We start from the raw sequence: 17,156 nt of genomic DNA, 5'->3' as shown, positions 1-17,156 counted from the left end.
CCTCCAAACAGACTCTAAATATATTTATTCCTTGGTATAAGTAAATCAAACATTAAAAAGAGTAATAAATAAAAGACATGGTCACATGTTTTGATACATAGGTGAGATTGAAGGGGTTTCTGTCACATGATTGCAACTCATAAAGATGTAAAAGAAGAAAATAAAATGCTGGTTGGAATACAAAGTAACCAAATAATTTAGGTTTAAATGCAATTGGATTTGAGCATCGAAGGTTCTTTTTAATAATTCTTTAGCAACAATCAAGGCAGTTCAGTTCACATGAATGTTACCAACATTCTATTGGGACTTTCATAAATTCCAGCTAACCCCCACAACTGTCCTAAATAAACTTATTCTATTCGATTCATGTGATACTTTTTTTTTTTTTTACATAAGCTGATGATGATGTTTTGTGGACTAAAGTATTGGCAGTTGGACACTTGGCTAGTTTTCAGTTGTATTATATTTTAGTATATCGTGAACTTAGGGGCGTTCATAATTAGGTATAATACATAAATATGTCTTTTAAGTTGGTCTCAATATACAGTTATGTCCTCCAACTTTGAGATGTGCATAAGTATATATTTAAACTTGTATAAAGTTGAACAAATAGACACACACATCCTACGTGACATCCTATATGACAATTTGTGTCCTATATATAATATGCCATATCGGACTTATGTGTGTACTTGTTCAAATAGCCTCATTTTCCATCTGCTTCAATTTGATGAATGATGACAATTTATATTTCACGACTCAATCTAAATTTGCCTCCATTTTTTCTATTTCTCCTTGGAAGTTTAATAATTTTTTTTAATAATTCGAGCTCACAATCTTAAAATTGAATAAGATCAAGGGTATTTACCACCTACGCAAACCCTATTATCAAATTTGCTTTCATTAAGAATTATGATGTATTTAAATGAAGTACGTCATTTCTTTCCATTTTTTTCATTTCTCCATTTTTTCATTTCTCTTTTGGGGAAGATGATGTATTTAAATGAAGTAAATAATTAATAAAGAAAACAACTGAAACATGGCGCTTTTTGATTGGTTTATGACAGCAAAAAAATACCTTTATGTGCTTCATTTGTGTGCTCACAAACCAAGTGAGAAAATAGGTCGAAATGGTATATTTTAAAGATATTTAATACTTTTGTAGAGTAATATAATAAGATGCCTATAAATTTAAGATATTTTTTTGAAAATTTGAGACAACTTGAATAGTGACTTTATGTCTTTTCTCTACTTTATTCTGTTTTGTCCATGTAACTGACCATAATAAATAGGAGATACATCGATGACCTTTTTTGGGGTACATGTTATCTTCAACTCTTAGGGGTCGTTTGGTGTGAAGGATAAAAACAAAGTGTCCTGGATAAAAATTTAGTGGCACTAAATTTAGAGTTTGATTGAAAAATTTGGGATAACTTATCACATGATTAATAAATAGTATCGGGATAAGTTATCCCTCCCAAGGGGTGGTATAATAATGAGTAAATTTTAGGAATAGGAAACATAAAAATCATATTAGCGCTCTATAGCTACAATTTTGCTATTTGCGCTCCATAGCAAACATAGTTTGTTATGGAGCATCTGATTGTATAAAATTGCAGACATCTAATTTGTAACATCTCGCAAATTGAAATAACTAGGAAGAAGTTAAGAATTGGAAATAGTTATTTTTGAAAAGAATATAAAAATCTGGAAAATTTGTTAAGTATGCTAAGTTGAGTTTTTGGTCAACTTCAAACGATCATAACTCCTAGCTCAGTATGAGTCAGGTGTGTTTCCAAATATCGCAGGAAATATCTTGGAATAATCTTTACAACGCCGCCTAGTTTACTCAATTCCGAGTTCATATGAGTGAGATATGTCCATTGAAAGTTCGGTTGTCTAGTTAAGGAAAGTCAAAACCGGATTTTTGAAGGGTAGTTTGATCTTTTCCTTACCCTATTATTTTAATTCGTTTTTGGTAATTACTTAGGGGTCTAAACTGAACTTGGTCAGTTTACGCTTTTGAAATTTTAGTTAGGGTTTTAGAGGAGAGAAATGAAGAGGAGAAAAGAGAAGGAGAAGTAAGGAAATCGTCAAGTTCTTCAAGAATCGCTTGTGGATTTCATCAAGGGGTGATCCCTACGAGGTATGTGAGATCACATAGCGTTGGGTTAGTTCACCCACGCGCCAATCATGATTTATTTCAGCGTATTGTCGTTCTTGAGATTAGAGAAATTGAGTTCTTGATGAATTTGTTTGAAGTTTCTATTTGGTTCTTGATTGTTGAAGTTGTTGAGAAGTTCTTGATTTTAATTCATGAAATTAGTTGTCGTTTTGGGTATATTCTTACATATTTTGATTATGTAGTTGAATCTAAGTGTTTGGGAAAAGACCCAATTGAGTTTAGAGGGTTTAGAGTTGAAAAACGACCAAGGAAGTTCATTGAAAATTTGGGAATGGGGGTGGGGCGCCGCGCCTCTTAGCGTGCCCCAAAGTCTTCTCTGAAGTTCAGAACGTGGGGCGCCGCGCCAGCCAGTGAGCCCCAACTTCAGTTCTGAAGTTTTGGGTCTGGCGCCCCGCGCCACTCAGAGCGCCACAGACGCTAGGTTTTCTACTTTTCCCCCTTCTTTCTGTACTATTCCCTTTGCAATTTCCAAAGAGCCTTTGAACTAATTTTCAGTAAAGACTAAATGCTTTCATAATTAAGCAAGAGAAGAAACTTTGATTTTCAAGGTAGCCTTTGAGCTAAGTTTTTGAGCAATTATCTCAAATCACAAAAAGAAATATATTTTTAAACATAAGAGCTAGTATCATTTTTGGGAGTAGTATTGAGCACCGATATGGGGGAGAGTTCAGAAAACTCACATTCCCCATAAACCATGTAGCCATCATGGGTAGAAAAGGATCATAATTTTTAGATGATTCCTTTAGTGCTTTTTAGCATAGACTAGTGGATCCACTTAGTAGTTCAGGTTCTATACCCTCGGCAAGGTATAGGACAACCCTTGCAGCGTCAGGCAAAATGTTGTACCATCACAATAACTCTTAAGTGATGGTTGTCGGTTAGAGAAACTCCAACAACAGTATTATTTTGTATTTTTATATACATCTCAGAGTTTTATTGTATCTTTGCATACACATCAGAGTTACTATTGTATTTCCAAATACACATAGTTGATAACCATGTTTTAAAAGCTTTTCTTTATATTGCACTTGTTTTATACTTCTTTATATTGAAATAAGTTCAGTTAAGTTTGAGTTGAGTTGAGCCAGGTAAGTTATTCAGTTCCTTTCAAGATTATGTCTTGTTTAGAATTTCCCTCGCATACTCGTACATTCAATGTACTGATGTTTTTTGGCCTGCATCTTTGTATGATGCAAACACAAATAACCAGGATCAGCATCCAGCGCATCGTTGATCCAGTTGAGCACTCAGAGTCTTGTGGTGAACCTCCTTGCTTTCCAGAGGGTCCCTTTTATTGCTTTTAGTATTATTATTAGTTCATTAGGATGTCGTGGGTCTTGTCGCGACATCCATCTCAATTGTTTAGAGGCTTCATAGACAGTCAAATGTTAGTTCTTTAGCCTTTTCATTTCATTATCTTATGTTGAGACTTGAGTTTGCCTTATTGGCTAGTTGAATGTTTTCTTTATAACATTCTAAGTTTTGTTTGGGTTTATCTTGTTAAGCTAAGTCTTCCGCTGAGTAAGTAAGTCAGGTCAGGGTTCGCTTGGGGCCAACAATGGTTTTCGAGTGTCAGTCCCGCCCAGGGTGTAGGCTCGGGGTGTTACATAATTTGTATAAATCAGACATATGTGTCTATGAAAATTGTGTTTGTATATGTATATATTATTTGTGTTAGGCTAGAGTGTCGAGCGAGATTAGGAGAGAGAGAGAGAGGAGAGAGGGTAGAAAGTGGAGAGGTGAATTGTATATGTACATTGGTTATATAATCATATCATTTTTTTTTTGTGTGCGCGCGTGTGTGCGTGCATGCATGTGTGAACCATAGGCCCTCCTATGTGGCGTCACCACATACCAGTATTCCCTTTTAATCTATTTATTTCCAAAACTAGCCTTCCCCTTCCTCTAAAAAAACCTTTACAACTGTCATCACCATCTTACAAATTAAGCCTCCACCAAATCTACCATATGTATAAATATCAGTCCCCTTATGAACTTACTTAAGTAACTGATCGCCATATAGGAATACTAGGCCAAACTTAAATTTAACCAACTAGTACTAGAATGAAGTATTGGGTCAAACTATGTGAGTTAACTGGCTCAAATGATTATATAATAGTTATACCTTGAGAATTTTCTTTTTAATTTTGAAATTGTGAATTTTTCTCCTTTAATCCTATGTATACTTGCATTGTTCTATGCATTAGTCTACCATTTCTTGATAATCTTACTTTACCTTTGGTGATTTGAGTTAATCTTTTTTTGTCTAGGGGTGGTACAACATAGATTGAGGGTCAATGTCATTTATTAGAGCTTTGAATGAAATATGAAGATTTGTGACTTTCATGAAAAGTTGTGACTTTTATGAAAAGTTGCGACTATTCTTATTTAACCCTTCTTAAAAGTCACAATCTACAGAAAAGTCATAATTTTCATAAAATTCACAACTCTTTTGAAAGTCAGAACTCTACAAAAAAGTCACGATGATTTTTCATAAAAGTCACAACTTTTCACAAAAATCACAACTTTTCACAAAAACTCTTCATTTTTCATTCACACATTTTAAAATCCAACACTTAATTCCAAGACACCGAAAGAAGAAAGAATAAACAAAAAAAAATGATTTTAATTGCAATGCGATATTATTACTCTTGCGCCTCTCAGTCCACAACTCATAACGCTGTTGGAATGGTTGAATTCATAACATTTAGTTCTTCAGTATACAAAACTTCTATTTCTGCCACTATTATTTATAGGTTTTTTCCGCTATAGGGGAGTCAAATTCAAATATATTAGTTAAGCTTCTTATGAAGTGTGTTTCATTCCTCAAAGTTTTCTTCCTCCTATTTCATGAAGCTTAATCTTTTACTATAAGTCATAGTGATTCATGTAACTATTGCAATTTCTTTTTGCTATTTTGGTGACTTTTTTGAACTCTGTTAAAAATCCTAGTTAGGATGATTGAAAATTAATCTTCTCTTTTGTTCCTTTCTACATGCTTCTTCATATACTTTTTGCGAAAATTGTTTGTGGGTTGTGCTATATTTGATAGCACACAACAACAAATATATATATGTGATAGCTAATACGGAACCAATGGTGAAGTTTGTTAAAAGAACCAAATAGATTGTTCTCTTACTCGCCACAGTTAGTATATTATTTTGATTGTTTTTATCTTAGGTACAAACATTTTGTATGTCATTTCACTCTTCCTAGAATATTAGTGTAGAAATAATTATTCCACTTCTTTTATCGCAAGTTGACTAATTTACCATATTTCTCCCTTTCTTCTTTTTGGGCATGATAAGAGATCAAGTTTTCTAGAAACTAATAGATGCCCAAAATAAACTATAACAAAAATATTTTTTATCGACAATAAATATGTGCATTAACGAAAAGTTCTAGAGCCTTTACAGACATTAATTAATTTTATTAGATTCAATGTCACTATAAACTTCAGAGACATGTATAGAGAGTACTAATTGCCTCTTAAAATATATATTTAGCGGCAATTAAGCTATTAATTGTCATTAAATATCATTTTTGTTGTAGTAATAACTCTTTCTTTTGGCTTCTTTCAATTAAATTTGTGAACTGTAAATTTGGATACAACCCGACATACTATCTTTTTGAAAATTATGTTAAGCAACATGCCTTTATCTTCTTGATTGTTAGGAAAGTAAGGCCGTCTTTAATATTATTTGTGTATATTTGTGAGTTCAAGTACTCACAAAATTATGCTGTGAGATTTTAATATGTTATGTATCAAAATTTTGGTTTAGAATATCCAGTTGTGAATAATTTCATTCAAATGCAACCTACTGTTAGGTTGATCATTGCATTAATTCTTTGTAACTGCATACTATAACCATAACAATAACTATGGTTCAATTCCAAATAACTTGGGGCCGATGATATGAAACCTAAGCAATAATAATGACTATTATGACACAATGAGGAAAAACCTTTATGATATTACCAATTTTAGGGTCATTTTTGACATATACATGATACAACATACTATAATAATAAAGAGATTGATGGAGGTTCATAAGAAAGGAGCCGAAGGTCCTCCATTTTAATTTAGTTAATTATGTTCTTGTATGGACGTGATGTTCCACTTTACTTGGTAGTGTTATTGTTCGAGGCTTTTTGGTCTCTACTTTAACGGCTGATGTTGTTCTTTATAACTTTCTGGAATTTAGAAAATTTCGTTACTTCTAAAAAACTATTTCCATGGATATTTTCTTAGACTTCTTTCTTATACTTAAAATCTCTCTATGACTCATAATTTTTGTGCAACAAAAAAGAAAATTAAAAAAATGTAGCACTTTAAAATTTCGGAGGAACGCTTTGCCTTAAGATAAAATGTTCTTGACAATGTAGTGTATGTATAAAAAATACGAATATTACCGAATGATCATACATAAGCTTAATAAAATAGTTCAATTCCGTGTGAAGCACGGGTAATTTACCTAGTTGTATATATGTAACTACTATGTATATGTATCAATGATTGTATCTGTATATCTGCATAAAATTTGAATTTATATATAATTGAATTGAGTTAAAACATTTCTATTTGTATATCAAATCTCTCTCGCGCTTTATTAAAAAAAACTTATACATTGTAATTTGTATAATTTGTGTTTGTATAAAGTGAGAAAGAGAAAGACAAAAGAGAACTGGGCAGGGGACGATTTGTATTTGTATAATTATAAGTGTATAAGACGGGTAGATATGAATTTGTATTTGTATATACAGTCTCTCTCACTTTAGACAAACATAAACACAAACACAATTTATACATTTGTGTTTGTATAAAGTGAGAGAGGTGAGGGAGAGTGACGAGCGAGATTCAGGGAGAGAGGCGAATGACAAGAGAGTTCGCTGCGAATTGGAATTAAATAAAACTATAGTTACAACATTTATTTTGAATTAATAGTTTGCTATAATGCACAATTTTCCCTGTAATAATCCCATCATAATTTGTCATTGAATAAACTTATTAAATGAAAAAACTACCCTTCAAATCCTTTAATTATGAACTCCCATTAAAAGAGCACTATTGATTTTAGTATTGTCAACATTTTGATGGATTTGTTTGGAGGCTTCAAAGATGAAGATATTGAAGTAAAATGTGGACGTATTATACGTTGAGCAAATTTGGGAGCAAGTACATGTAGGGCGTATTATATGTTACATTCGCTACTAAATTTTGAGTCATAAGTTGCTTCACTTTTTATACACAGTTTTATAGTAAATGTGATACGTAAAAGAGTTTTTCTCATCACACTATATTATTTTCTTTAGCATGGAGTATTGACACCTCCAAAATTGGCACATAATTGAGCACAAATAAAATTTATAAGAATTCATACATAAAAATAACTAAGCTAAATAAGGAGGAGGTTTTGTTTTTAAGATTGAATAACTAAAACTCTACCAAAAAAATAATTTACAAAAAAGATAAATGAGAGGGTATTTTTGTAATCAAACCACTTATTTTTAGGAAGTACGCAATGGTTATTAATTTTAGTAGAACAAATCATACAATCAATAAGAAATAATGTCAGGATAACTAATCTCAACATAACTTATTCCAACATAATTTGTATTCAAACCAAACAACCCCTTAAATCTTAAAGATCCAAAACCCAACAACATATAAAATGAAAATTTGATCTATTTGTACAGTATAATTTTCTGAAGAAAGGATGTCGCTTGACATGCCTCAGGCTAGCTATGACAATGCAAAGACCTTTTTATGTTATTAGTGAACTTTAAATTGTAATAGCAAGTTAGTTATTACTTCATCATATTTTTTTAGTTGCTATGTTGTTCGGATCAATTTTTGTGCACTTCATAGGAAAAATCACCTAATATTATTTTTTTGTCTTTATTGGAAGTTGAACTTAAGATTTCATAGCTCTCAACCACTTCACTGATCACTAGACTACATTATTGGGTGCTATTTTAGTATGATTACTTTCATTTTCTCAATTTATATGACTCACTTTTCTTTATAATCAGTTACAAAATAATGACATATTACTATATTTAGTAACAATTTAACTTTAAAAATACTCATTAATCTTAATGAAATGCTTTATTATCACACAAACATGTATGACTTACTTTAGATCAAAAGTTTCAAAAATTTATATTTCTTTCTTAAATTTCATGTCAAGTCAAACTAACTCAAATAAATTAGGATGGAGAGACTAATGTTTATTGAAAGATTACCTATAAATTATAATTACCTAATAAATAACTTGATTGTGTAAATATTTTATACACCATAATGCATATAACTTAAACTCAAATTAAAGTGAGGTCACTATAACAAAATTAACTTTTAGCGTCAATATATATACACATTAAAATAAAGAGTGCTAAAGTCTTACAGCATTAGTAACGTGTCATTCGATTCAATGTCGCTAAAGGCTTTAGGGATATATACAAAGAATGCTAATTGCCGTTAATTAATTGACACTAAAGATCATGCGGTCTAAATGGCAAGAGCTAACTAGAATCAAATCATAATTTTATGTTATGATTCAACTTATAATTTATTAAATTTGGTTTTGAGCATCGTGAATCGTCTTAAGCTGCAGTTTGATTTGGTTAAACAAAAACTTTAGCAACCAAATCATAACTGATTTTTTCTTCTTTTTGAATAAATAGATTATATGCATGTTTGTGCATGATAACATGTTATTCTACCTTCTACATTATTGACGATTAATATAAGCTGGCAACTGGTTTTGGTGGTTCAGGTTGTCCCAATAAACTTTGTGTATTTTTATTTTATTTTATTATTTAACTTCCATATGCCAAAAAAAGAGGAAACAGTTATCAACCAACCAAAAATCACATAAAGTAAAGACATGTGTAATTAATAAAAAAGCACTTAAAAGAATCTTGGCTTATCCTTGTACAGTTCTCATTAGTACTTTGTACATTCCTTTCTATATAAATCACAAGTTAGCTCCTTTAGGCTAATTTAAAGAAAATTTAGTCACCCAACTGTCCCCAAAGCTTTTAAAATCCCTCAATACCCTGTGTCCATTAGACAAAAATGACAGGTTTTAGTTTGAGAAGCTTCATATCTCTGCTTATCATTGCATTTCTTGTTTTGTCAGAAACATGTAATGCCAGAAGAGGCAGACAAATCACAACTTCCTCCACTTCTCTGTACAAGAAGAAAGGGAGCAAAATGCTCACCAATTCTCCAAGCAAAGGATATTCAGCCACCACTTTTAATGTTAGGGACTATGGTGCCAAAGGGGATGGAAAGAGCGACGATACCAAGGTAAGTTTTAATTTTTATCCATCATGATCAGTGTTGTCAAATGTGCGCTTATGTTAGGCGAAAAATATGTTGATCACTTTGCCTCTTTAGTGGATGCTTTAGGGTCTTCATTAAGGCTCTAAGACATGATTTTAATTCCTTGATAATGAGGATAACCCTGAAGAGGCGATATCAAACAATTAATATTTCACTTTATCGTAATTTTTCTGTCCAAATACTTATAATTAGTAGTCTTGAACTACACATACATGCTTGATTTTTTTTTCTCCATTTACTCCTTTATTAAAAACCATGCTGTACTTGCGCATTAGCCTTTACAGTTAAAGCTCAGAGCTTTTTGTGTTTTGCTTTACGCCTTTGATAACACTGATTGTGACCTAGTTAGGATTTTTAGGAAGTTCCGATATGTGATCCAGACCTACCTACCTCGCGAATAAGGGTGAGTTCAGTGACCGGACTTTAAGGATGAGTTCAGTGAACAGAGCTCCTTTTGTCTTCATGAAAAGGGTCCGCAATTGTACATTGTGATGTTGAATTAGTCCTGAGATTAGTTAGTGTCATTTATCACATTTTGTAAGTTACCAATCTATGCTAGTTTACTTGCAATTGGTGCTCAAAATGTCATTATAGCATATGTACCATCTTTTACACTCTGCATTTAACTTCTACTTTTACAACAATGAGTAACATTTAAACTGCTAATCCTTTACATGAAACCCAGGCGTTCGAAGCGGCATGGACAGCTGCTTGTAAAGTAGAAGCATCAACAATGTTGGTCCCATCAGAATATGTATTCCTTCTTGGACCCATTTCATTCTCTGGCCCATACTGTCAGCACAACATTCTCTTTCAGGTAACTCAATTCTCTACACAAATCTGTTTATTCCTTGATTCCTCTCTTCTAAGATTATTCCGTGATTCGAGGGCTGTTAGTAGCCTATTTCTCGAACCTCCTTTGATCTCACTGAATGGATTTTGTGGATTTTCTTGAAGTATTTGAATAATGTCGAGAAGACTTTAGCCACATCTTCATCTGATCTTGTCAGCATCACAAGAGTTTATGGAATATAAAACATGTCTCTATTACCCTTTATAGGATAGAGTAGCTTCCAAGAACTTAAATTAAACTTGTGTTGTAGAGTTCCACAAAATTTCGATGTCTACAGTAATACCTGTTTTATATCCACTTCCCCTTATATCTTTTGCAGCTAGATGGTACGATCATAGCTCCAGCAGATGCTGAAGCTTGGGGTTCAGGCTTTTTGCAATGGCTTGACTTCACAAAACTAGTTGGAATTACAATTAAAGGAAGCGGCAAGATTGATGGAAATGGTGCAGTTTGGTGGCATGATACCCCATTTGGTGATCCTACAGAAGAGGAATCAAAATTAATTATCCCATCAAACAACACAATGCAGACAAGTCTTCCGATTCCTGTAATATTTGCTCGATCCTAAGCTGTTTCGTCTACATATGTTGTACCCTATTCAATTCCTTAATTCTGATCACTGTCTTCTGGCAGCTAAACAGTTCCCTTGGTGGAAGAATGCCAGGCATTAAGCCAACAGTAAGGACTACCAACCACAAAAAGGTTCAAGCCACATATGTTGTGTGAATTTTTTAACGCGATACTGTTGTACGTGATGCAGGCTCTTAGATTTTATGGAAGTTCCAATGTGACAGTCACCGGCATTACAAGTCAGAATAGTCCACAATGTCATCTCAAGTTTGACAACTGCATTGGGGTATCGGTATACAATTTCAGCGTCTCATCCCCTGGTGATAGTCCTAATACTGATGGAATCCACTTACAGAACTCCAAAGATATCCTTATCCGCAGTTCCAATGTTTCATGCGGTAATTAATTTTAATTTTCTAATTTGCTCCTCGATTTTTGCTTAGCTCAAGAGATCGATGTCCTTAATTATTAGCAGTTCCAATGATGGAAAATACACTCACCATCACACATTTTTGGTTCATGCAGGAGATGATTGTATTTCAATACAAACTGGATGCTCAAATGTTTATATACACAATATAAATTGTGGACCAGGACATGGAATAAGCATTGGAGGGCTTGGTAAAGATAACACTAAAGCTTGTGTTTCAAATGTCACTGTGAAAGATATCATTATGCATAACACAATGAATGGCATAAGGATTAAGACATGGCAGGTATGGATACCATTATGTATAATCTCAACATTCCAATAACCATTTTATCTAGTTTTGTGTTGGATAGGTTTTATTAACTAATTCCAGGATTTTGATCGATACGGAGAATTCATACAACCAAGTGTATTGTAAAAAAATACAATCATTTTGTGTGTGCAGGGTGGATCAGGGTCTGTGCACGGACTAATGTTCTCAAACATACAAGTTTATGAAGTCCAAATACCAATTGTAATTGATCAGTTTTATTGTGACAAGAGCAAATGCCCGAATCAGACATCAGCAGTGGCTTTATCAGAAATTAACTACGAAAAAATAACAGGAACTTATACAGTAAAACCGGTGCATCTTGCATGCAGCGACAGTATGCCATGTGTAGACGTGACCCTGACCGATATCCAACTAAAGCCATTACAAGAACAATACCATATGTATGAACCATACTGTTGGCAGACCTTCGGAGAGTTGTATACTCCTACCGTCCCTCCAATTCAATGTCTGCAAGTTGGTAAGCCATCAAGCAGCACGACTCAAGCTAATTATGGTCAATGCTAAGCAGCACGAGTCAACACATATATTTTTTATTTTGGTGTTCTCATTTGTGAGGCTAGAAAGGTTCTGCTGACCCCTATACACCATATAGAACATGAGTGCTGATTCTTAATAGGATTAGAACATAGAGTATGTCTTGTTTTACAAGCATTACTTCCCTCTTGTTGAAGATTTCTACAGTATACGGTTTGTTAAGACACTTCCCTTCGTGCAAAACTATCTTCTGGTGTTTGTTGGAATGACTACTCCACTATACTATATGCTAACAGAGACAGGTCCAAAAATTGAAGTTTATGAGTTTCCATCACAACCTCGAAATAATATATAATAATTATTGAGTTCACCATAAAATATTTAGAGATATTTAGTGGATTTCTTAATACATATCACATGAATCTGTGCTTATAAGCTAAGTCCACCATGATAAACCAGTTACAATCAAAAGCTCAAGGATTTGTGTCTCCAGACATTAATTGTTTCTCCAAATAATCTATCACTTCGGAGACTAAAAATTGGTAAATAAAGGGGTAAGAAATGCAACAGTCCAATCAATTTCGGATTTGTGTGGTTCACGAACGGAAAAAGGGTTAAATATCTCTCTTAACTGACAAAATTGATTTAAATATACCTATCATTATATTTTTTGTTCAAATATACCTTCCATTATACTTTGCCATAAATTTGTCCTTGATTTTTAAGGAGGGACATTTATCAAGCCCAGAATCAAAGGATGTTGACTCCTATGAGTCCACCAAACGTCAAGGGACCAACTCCTTGAATCAAAATAGTTAGACCAATAAAGAACAATCTAAAGAGAAGAAAGTAAAGGAACAAACGATATTTACTGATGTGCCGACACTAGACGACACATTTGACGTTTTTAACTATGAATAAATGCAAGTTCTTAAGCAACAATTGTGTTAATTTGATAGTTTTTATGTATTTTGTACAAGAAATCGAAGCAAGACAAAGATGTAGTTTGTGGAAACCTTAACCACCCAAAACAAGAACCTAAATTAGCAAAAATAGAACACAACAAAATAAACAACTATTTATCGTGGAAAACCTCCTTGCTCAAGGGAAGAAAACCACCACCTACACCTCGTAGGATTTCACCAAACTTCACTAACTTCAAAGAACTATTTTAGATTACAACTCTATAATCAAAGAGACTAAGAGCCTGATTGGTATTGTTGTAGGGAGGGCAAAATTATTTTTTTTTGAGAAAGAAACATTTTTTTTTTGAAAAATCAAGTGTTTGAGAAATCCTTAAAACTGCTTTTAAATGAAAACAAAAGCAGTTTTTCCGCTGTTGGGAAGAAACTAAAAATATTTGTTTCTTAAAAAAAGAATAAGCAGGGAATTATTTTTTGAAGACTAAGATATCCCTCCCATATCTACATATTTTCCAATATATCTCTTATTAATTAATTAGCAAATCTCATAAGTTTGGTTTACTTTCATTCAACAATTTTGTTTTTATTTTCATATAATAATTTTTTATTTTATTTTATATAATATATTATTAATTTATATTTTATATATCATTTTGCGTATTATTTTACAAAATTAGAAATAAAGTTAAGCAGTGCACTAGAGGAAATTAATCCTTGATTAAATTCGTAAGTAATTTAATTTATATATTAGAATTTGTACACTTAATATGAGAAATTATATAAGTGTTTAATGAAGGATTTCAAAATATAAATGGAGGAGTGCAATTACAAGTTTTTAATGAAACGATTTGTAATTTATTATTGTAAGAATAATTCGGACAAGAATTTTGAATTATTTTCGTAACTAATTTTGTGGTTTGTGTTTTGTCATATTTAATTAGTACTCAGAATCTTATTTCTTGATAGAGAAGGAAAGAAGCCTGTTTTTATCTACATTTTGGACAAGAAAAGAAGTGTCTATACATAGAGCTCTTTCTAACCTAGAAAGTAACATAAGTTTTCGAGCAATACTAATTGTCCACCTAAATTTTAGTAATTAATTTGGGATCACTGTAGAATTGGAGTCCGTTTGAGAGGTATTTCTCAAATTAAATTTGAGTACATTGTATGTTTTATGTGAATGTATTTGTTGTCCATTATTCATGTAAATAATATGTTCCTGGAATGCTTTCAATGATTATTATATTCCAACGGTACATGTCACTATTACTTCCCTTATGAGTAATCGATGCAATTTCCTAGACTTAATTAATAAGTGTTTTATGAGAAGCTTTATTCTGTGAGAGTTGTTTTGTAGAAACTCTGTATAATAATATGCAATTTTGAGGCACATACTGTTGAATATGAGGAGGCTAATGATTGGAACATGTCAATGGAACAGGTTCAATGAAGCTTCTAACGAGTTTACTACTATAGAGTTATAGTCACACTAGGTCTAGACTACTAAATACTAAATTATGTACGACTAAGCTAATGTATTGTATATGGGGATAAAGTCGACTGGGATAAGGTATTTTAGTTATAGTAATACTGCTCATGCAAACAATATATTTTGTACTGTAGTAGGACTCCTAAGATAGCTAGTATAAGACTTTTCTCCTATATGAGGAGTATGTAACTCAACAGTTTAATCATCACTGTAATCCTTGATTTCTCCTAAGTCCTTACGTGAAATTTCTACATGGTGTAAGATCTTTAAAGTTTCTGCTCTTTAATGTATGTATTAGATCAAAATCAGAATAACCACAATATCAAATTGCAATGACCTCTTCTACTAACACTATATCGACCTCCTCACTTCACCATCTTTTTGCATCCTACTCCAATAAACTCAAGCCAACAAACTATCTTATATGGAGGACACAAATATCTCAGTTGATTTAGGTGATGAGATTAACCTACCTCATCACTGAGAGCGAACCAACTAAAGGTACTCGTTCCATTGGACAAACTACTGAGAAAGTTGTAGCAGTTGAGAAGGGTGCAGAAGACAACAACAATATTGATGACTAGGAGGGGAAAAATATGTTGCGAAGAAGTTGGATTTCAGGCACATGACAGAAGAAAGCATGCACCTGATTGTAGGCTGCTCAATTGCCAAGGATATGTGGGAATTCTTGGAGGAAGCTTACGTTCAAGCAACGAAAGATAAGGAGTTCCTACTCAAACAATAACAACAAAGTATTAGGCAAGGAACCAAAAGATTGATGTATATATTAAGGAATTCAAAGGCATATGTGATGGTCTTGCATCCATTCACAAATCTGTGGATGAATATAGCAAAGTAATTAATCTTGCTAGAGTTCTCGGTTTCAAGTATAAGACTTTCAGAAATTTCATGCTAGGTAAGACATCATATCCCACTCTCAATCAATTTGTTAATGCTCTCAGGGTTTTTGATATGAGGGAGGATGATGAAGAAGTGCCACAACAAAATTATAGAATGGCATTCTCTACCCAAAGGGCAAGGGGAAGAGGAATCTATTCTAAAAAAAGAGGAAACAATAACTTTGATTCTAGAGGAAGAGGCTTTAAGCAATCTAGACTAGGAACAAGTTCTTATAATAGTAAATATGGACCAGGCCCTCAGAACAGCCCTTCAAGTGGAAGTTTGGATAGGAACAACTATGATGTGTGTAAAATTTGTGGTAGGAATAACCATACCATTCTTAAGTGTTTCTACATGTGGGACTACTCTCACCAAGCTGCAGATGAGCTACCACAAGTATTGGCTGCTACTAATCTATAAAACACTACTAATGACACCTTGTATATGGACTCAGGAGCAAGTAGTGATATGACAAATAACTTAGGTATTTAACTGATCTTAAACACTACAATGGACCATATAAAATCATTATTGGGAATGGATAAAAGTTAGACATAATAGATGTTGGGAACATATCAGGATTTAAAAGAAGTTTTAGTAGTTTCTAAGATTAATAAAATCTACTCTCAGTTAGTAAACTTGCAAAGGATAATTGTTGTACTCTTGAGTTTGATGAAACTAACTTTTTTATAAAGGACAAGAAGACAAGGACACTGTTGGCCAAGAGATCTAAAAGGAATGGACTTTATGCTTTGGAAGATAACAATCTTTATGCTTTAACTACTGCACACGATTAGAACACATCATACAACATGTGGCATACTAGATTAGGACACCCTAGTTTGAAGCCTTTAAAAGTTTTGGGTAGTAATAGTTGCATCAATGTTAGTAGTTGGAATAAAATGCCTACTGTTTGTTCTAGTTGTCAGTTGGGCAAAAGTTGTAAACCTCCATTAGGTTTTAGAATTAAAACTGAGAAGAACCTTTATTGAAAAATCATCGTGACTCATGGGGACCTGCTCCTGTTGAATCTTCTCAACATATCAAATATTATGTCGTTTTTGTAGATGATCACACAGATATACCTGGATTTATCCATTGGAAAAGAAATATAATTTTTTTGAGGTTTTTGTAAAATTTGAGAAAATGGTGGAAAAACAATTCTCTAAAGAAGTTAAGATATTTCAGTGTGATGGAGGTGGTGAGTTTATCAAAGCAGACGTCATTAAGCATTTGGAAGATTGTGTCATTGTGAGACATATTTCATTCCCTAACGTACCCGAGCAAAATGGAGTTTCAGAAAGAAAACATAGGCATATTGCGGAGACTGCCTTAACTCTACAACTTCATGCTAACCTTATTTTGTTTCTATGGGTTAAAGTTTTCCTCACTTCAGTGTTCCTCATTTAAAGACTTCCCTCCTCAGTCCTACATATGGTGACTCTATTTGTTAAGTTGTATGGATATCAATCTGATTACAACAACCTAAAAGTGTTTGGGTGTAAATGTTTTCCACATATCAAGGGTAGCAACAAGTTCACTCCAAAGACTTACCCTTGTGTGTTCATAGGGTACAACAACTTACACAAAGGATATAGATTTTATCATCCCTTTACAAGAAGAGTGTACATATCCAGAAATTTGTTG

The 17,156-nt window shown here is 33.0% G+C and overlaps 1 protein-coding gene across 1 annotated transcript; it reads left to right on the top strand.

The window, feature by feature from the left end:
• Window positions 1-9,266: 9,266 nt before the first annotated feature.
• Window positions 9,267-12,227, top strand: LOC125821661 (polygalacturonase At1g48100-like). Its single transcript, XM_049501062.1, has 7 exons — window positions 9,267-9,500; window positions 10,222-10,353; window positions 10,709-10,936; window positions 11,023-11,067; window positions 11,150-11,357; window positions 11,485-11,675; window positions 11,835-12,227. The coding sequence occupies exons 1-7, from the start codon at window positions 9,267-9,269 to the stop codon at window positions 12,225-12,227; spliced, it is 1,431 nt and encodes a 476-aa protein (XP_049357019.1).
• The last annotated feature ends 4,929 nt before the right edge of the window (window positions 12,228-17,156 follow it).

Source organism: Solanum verrucosum, unplaced genomic scaffold (genome assembly GCF_900185275.1).
Source record: "Solanum verrucosum unplaced genomic scaffold, falcon-dt-bn FXZP01000211.1, whole genome shotgun sequence".
Lineage (NCBI taxonomy): Eukaryota > Viridiplantae > Streptophyta > Magnoliopsida > Solanales > Solanaceae > Solanum > Solanum verrucosum.
This window is presented reverse-complemented; position numbering and strand designations above follow the sequence as displayed.

Bases quoted from the DNA above. Each gene is read 5' to 3' on its own strand.
- LOC125821661 (XM_049501062.1), top strand. From the start codon at position 9,267: ATGACAGGTTTTAGTTTGAGAAGCTTCATATCTCTGCTTATCATTGCA. The intron at 10,937-11,022 runs GTAATATTTGCT...GTCTTCTGGCAG, and splicing joins AGACAAGTCTTCCGATTCCT to CTAAACAGTTCCCTTGGTGG. The intron at 11,358-11,484 runs GTAATTAATTTT...TGGTTCATGCAG, and splicing joins CAGTTCCAATGTTTCATGCG to GAGATGATTGTATTTCAATA.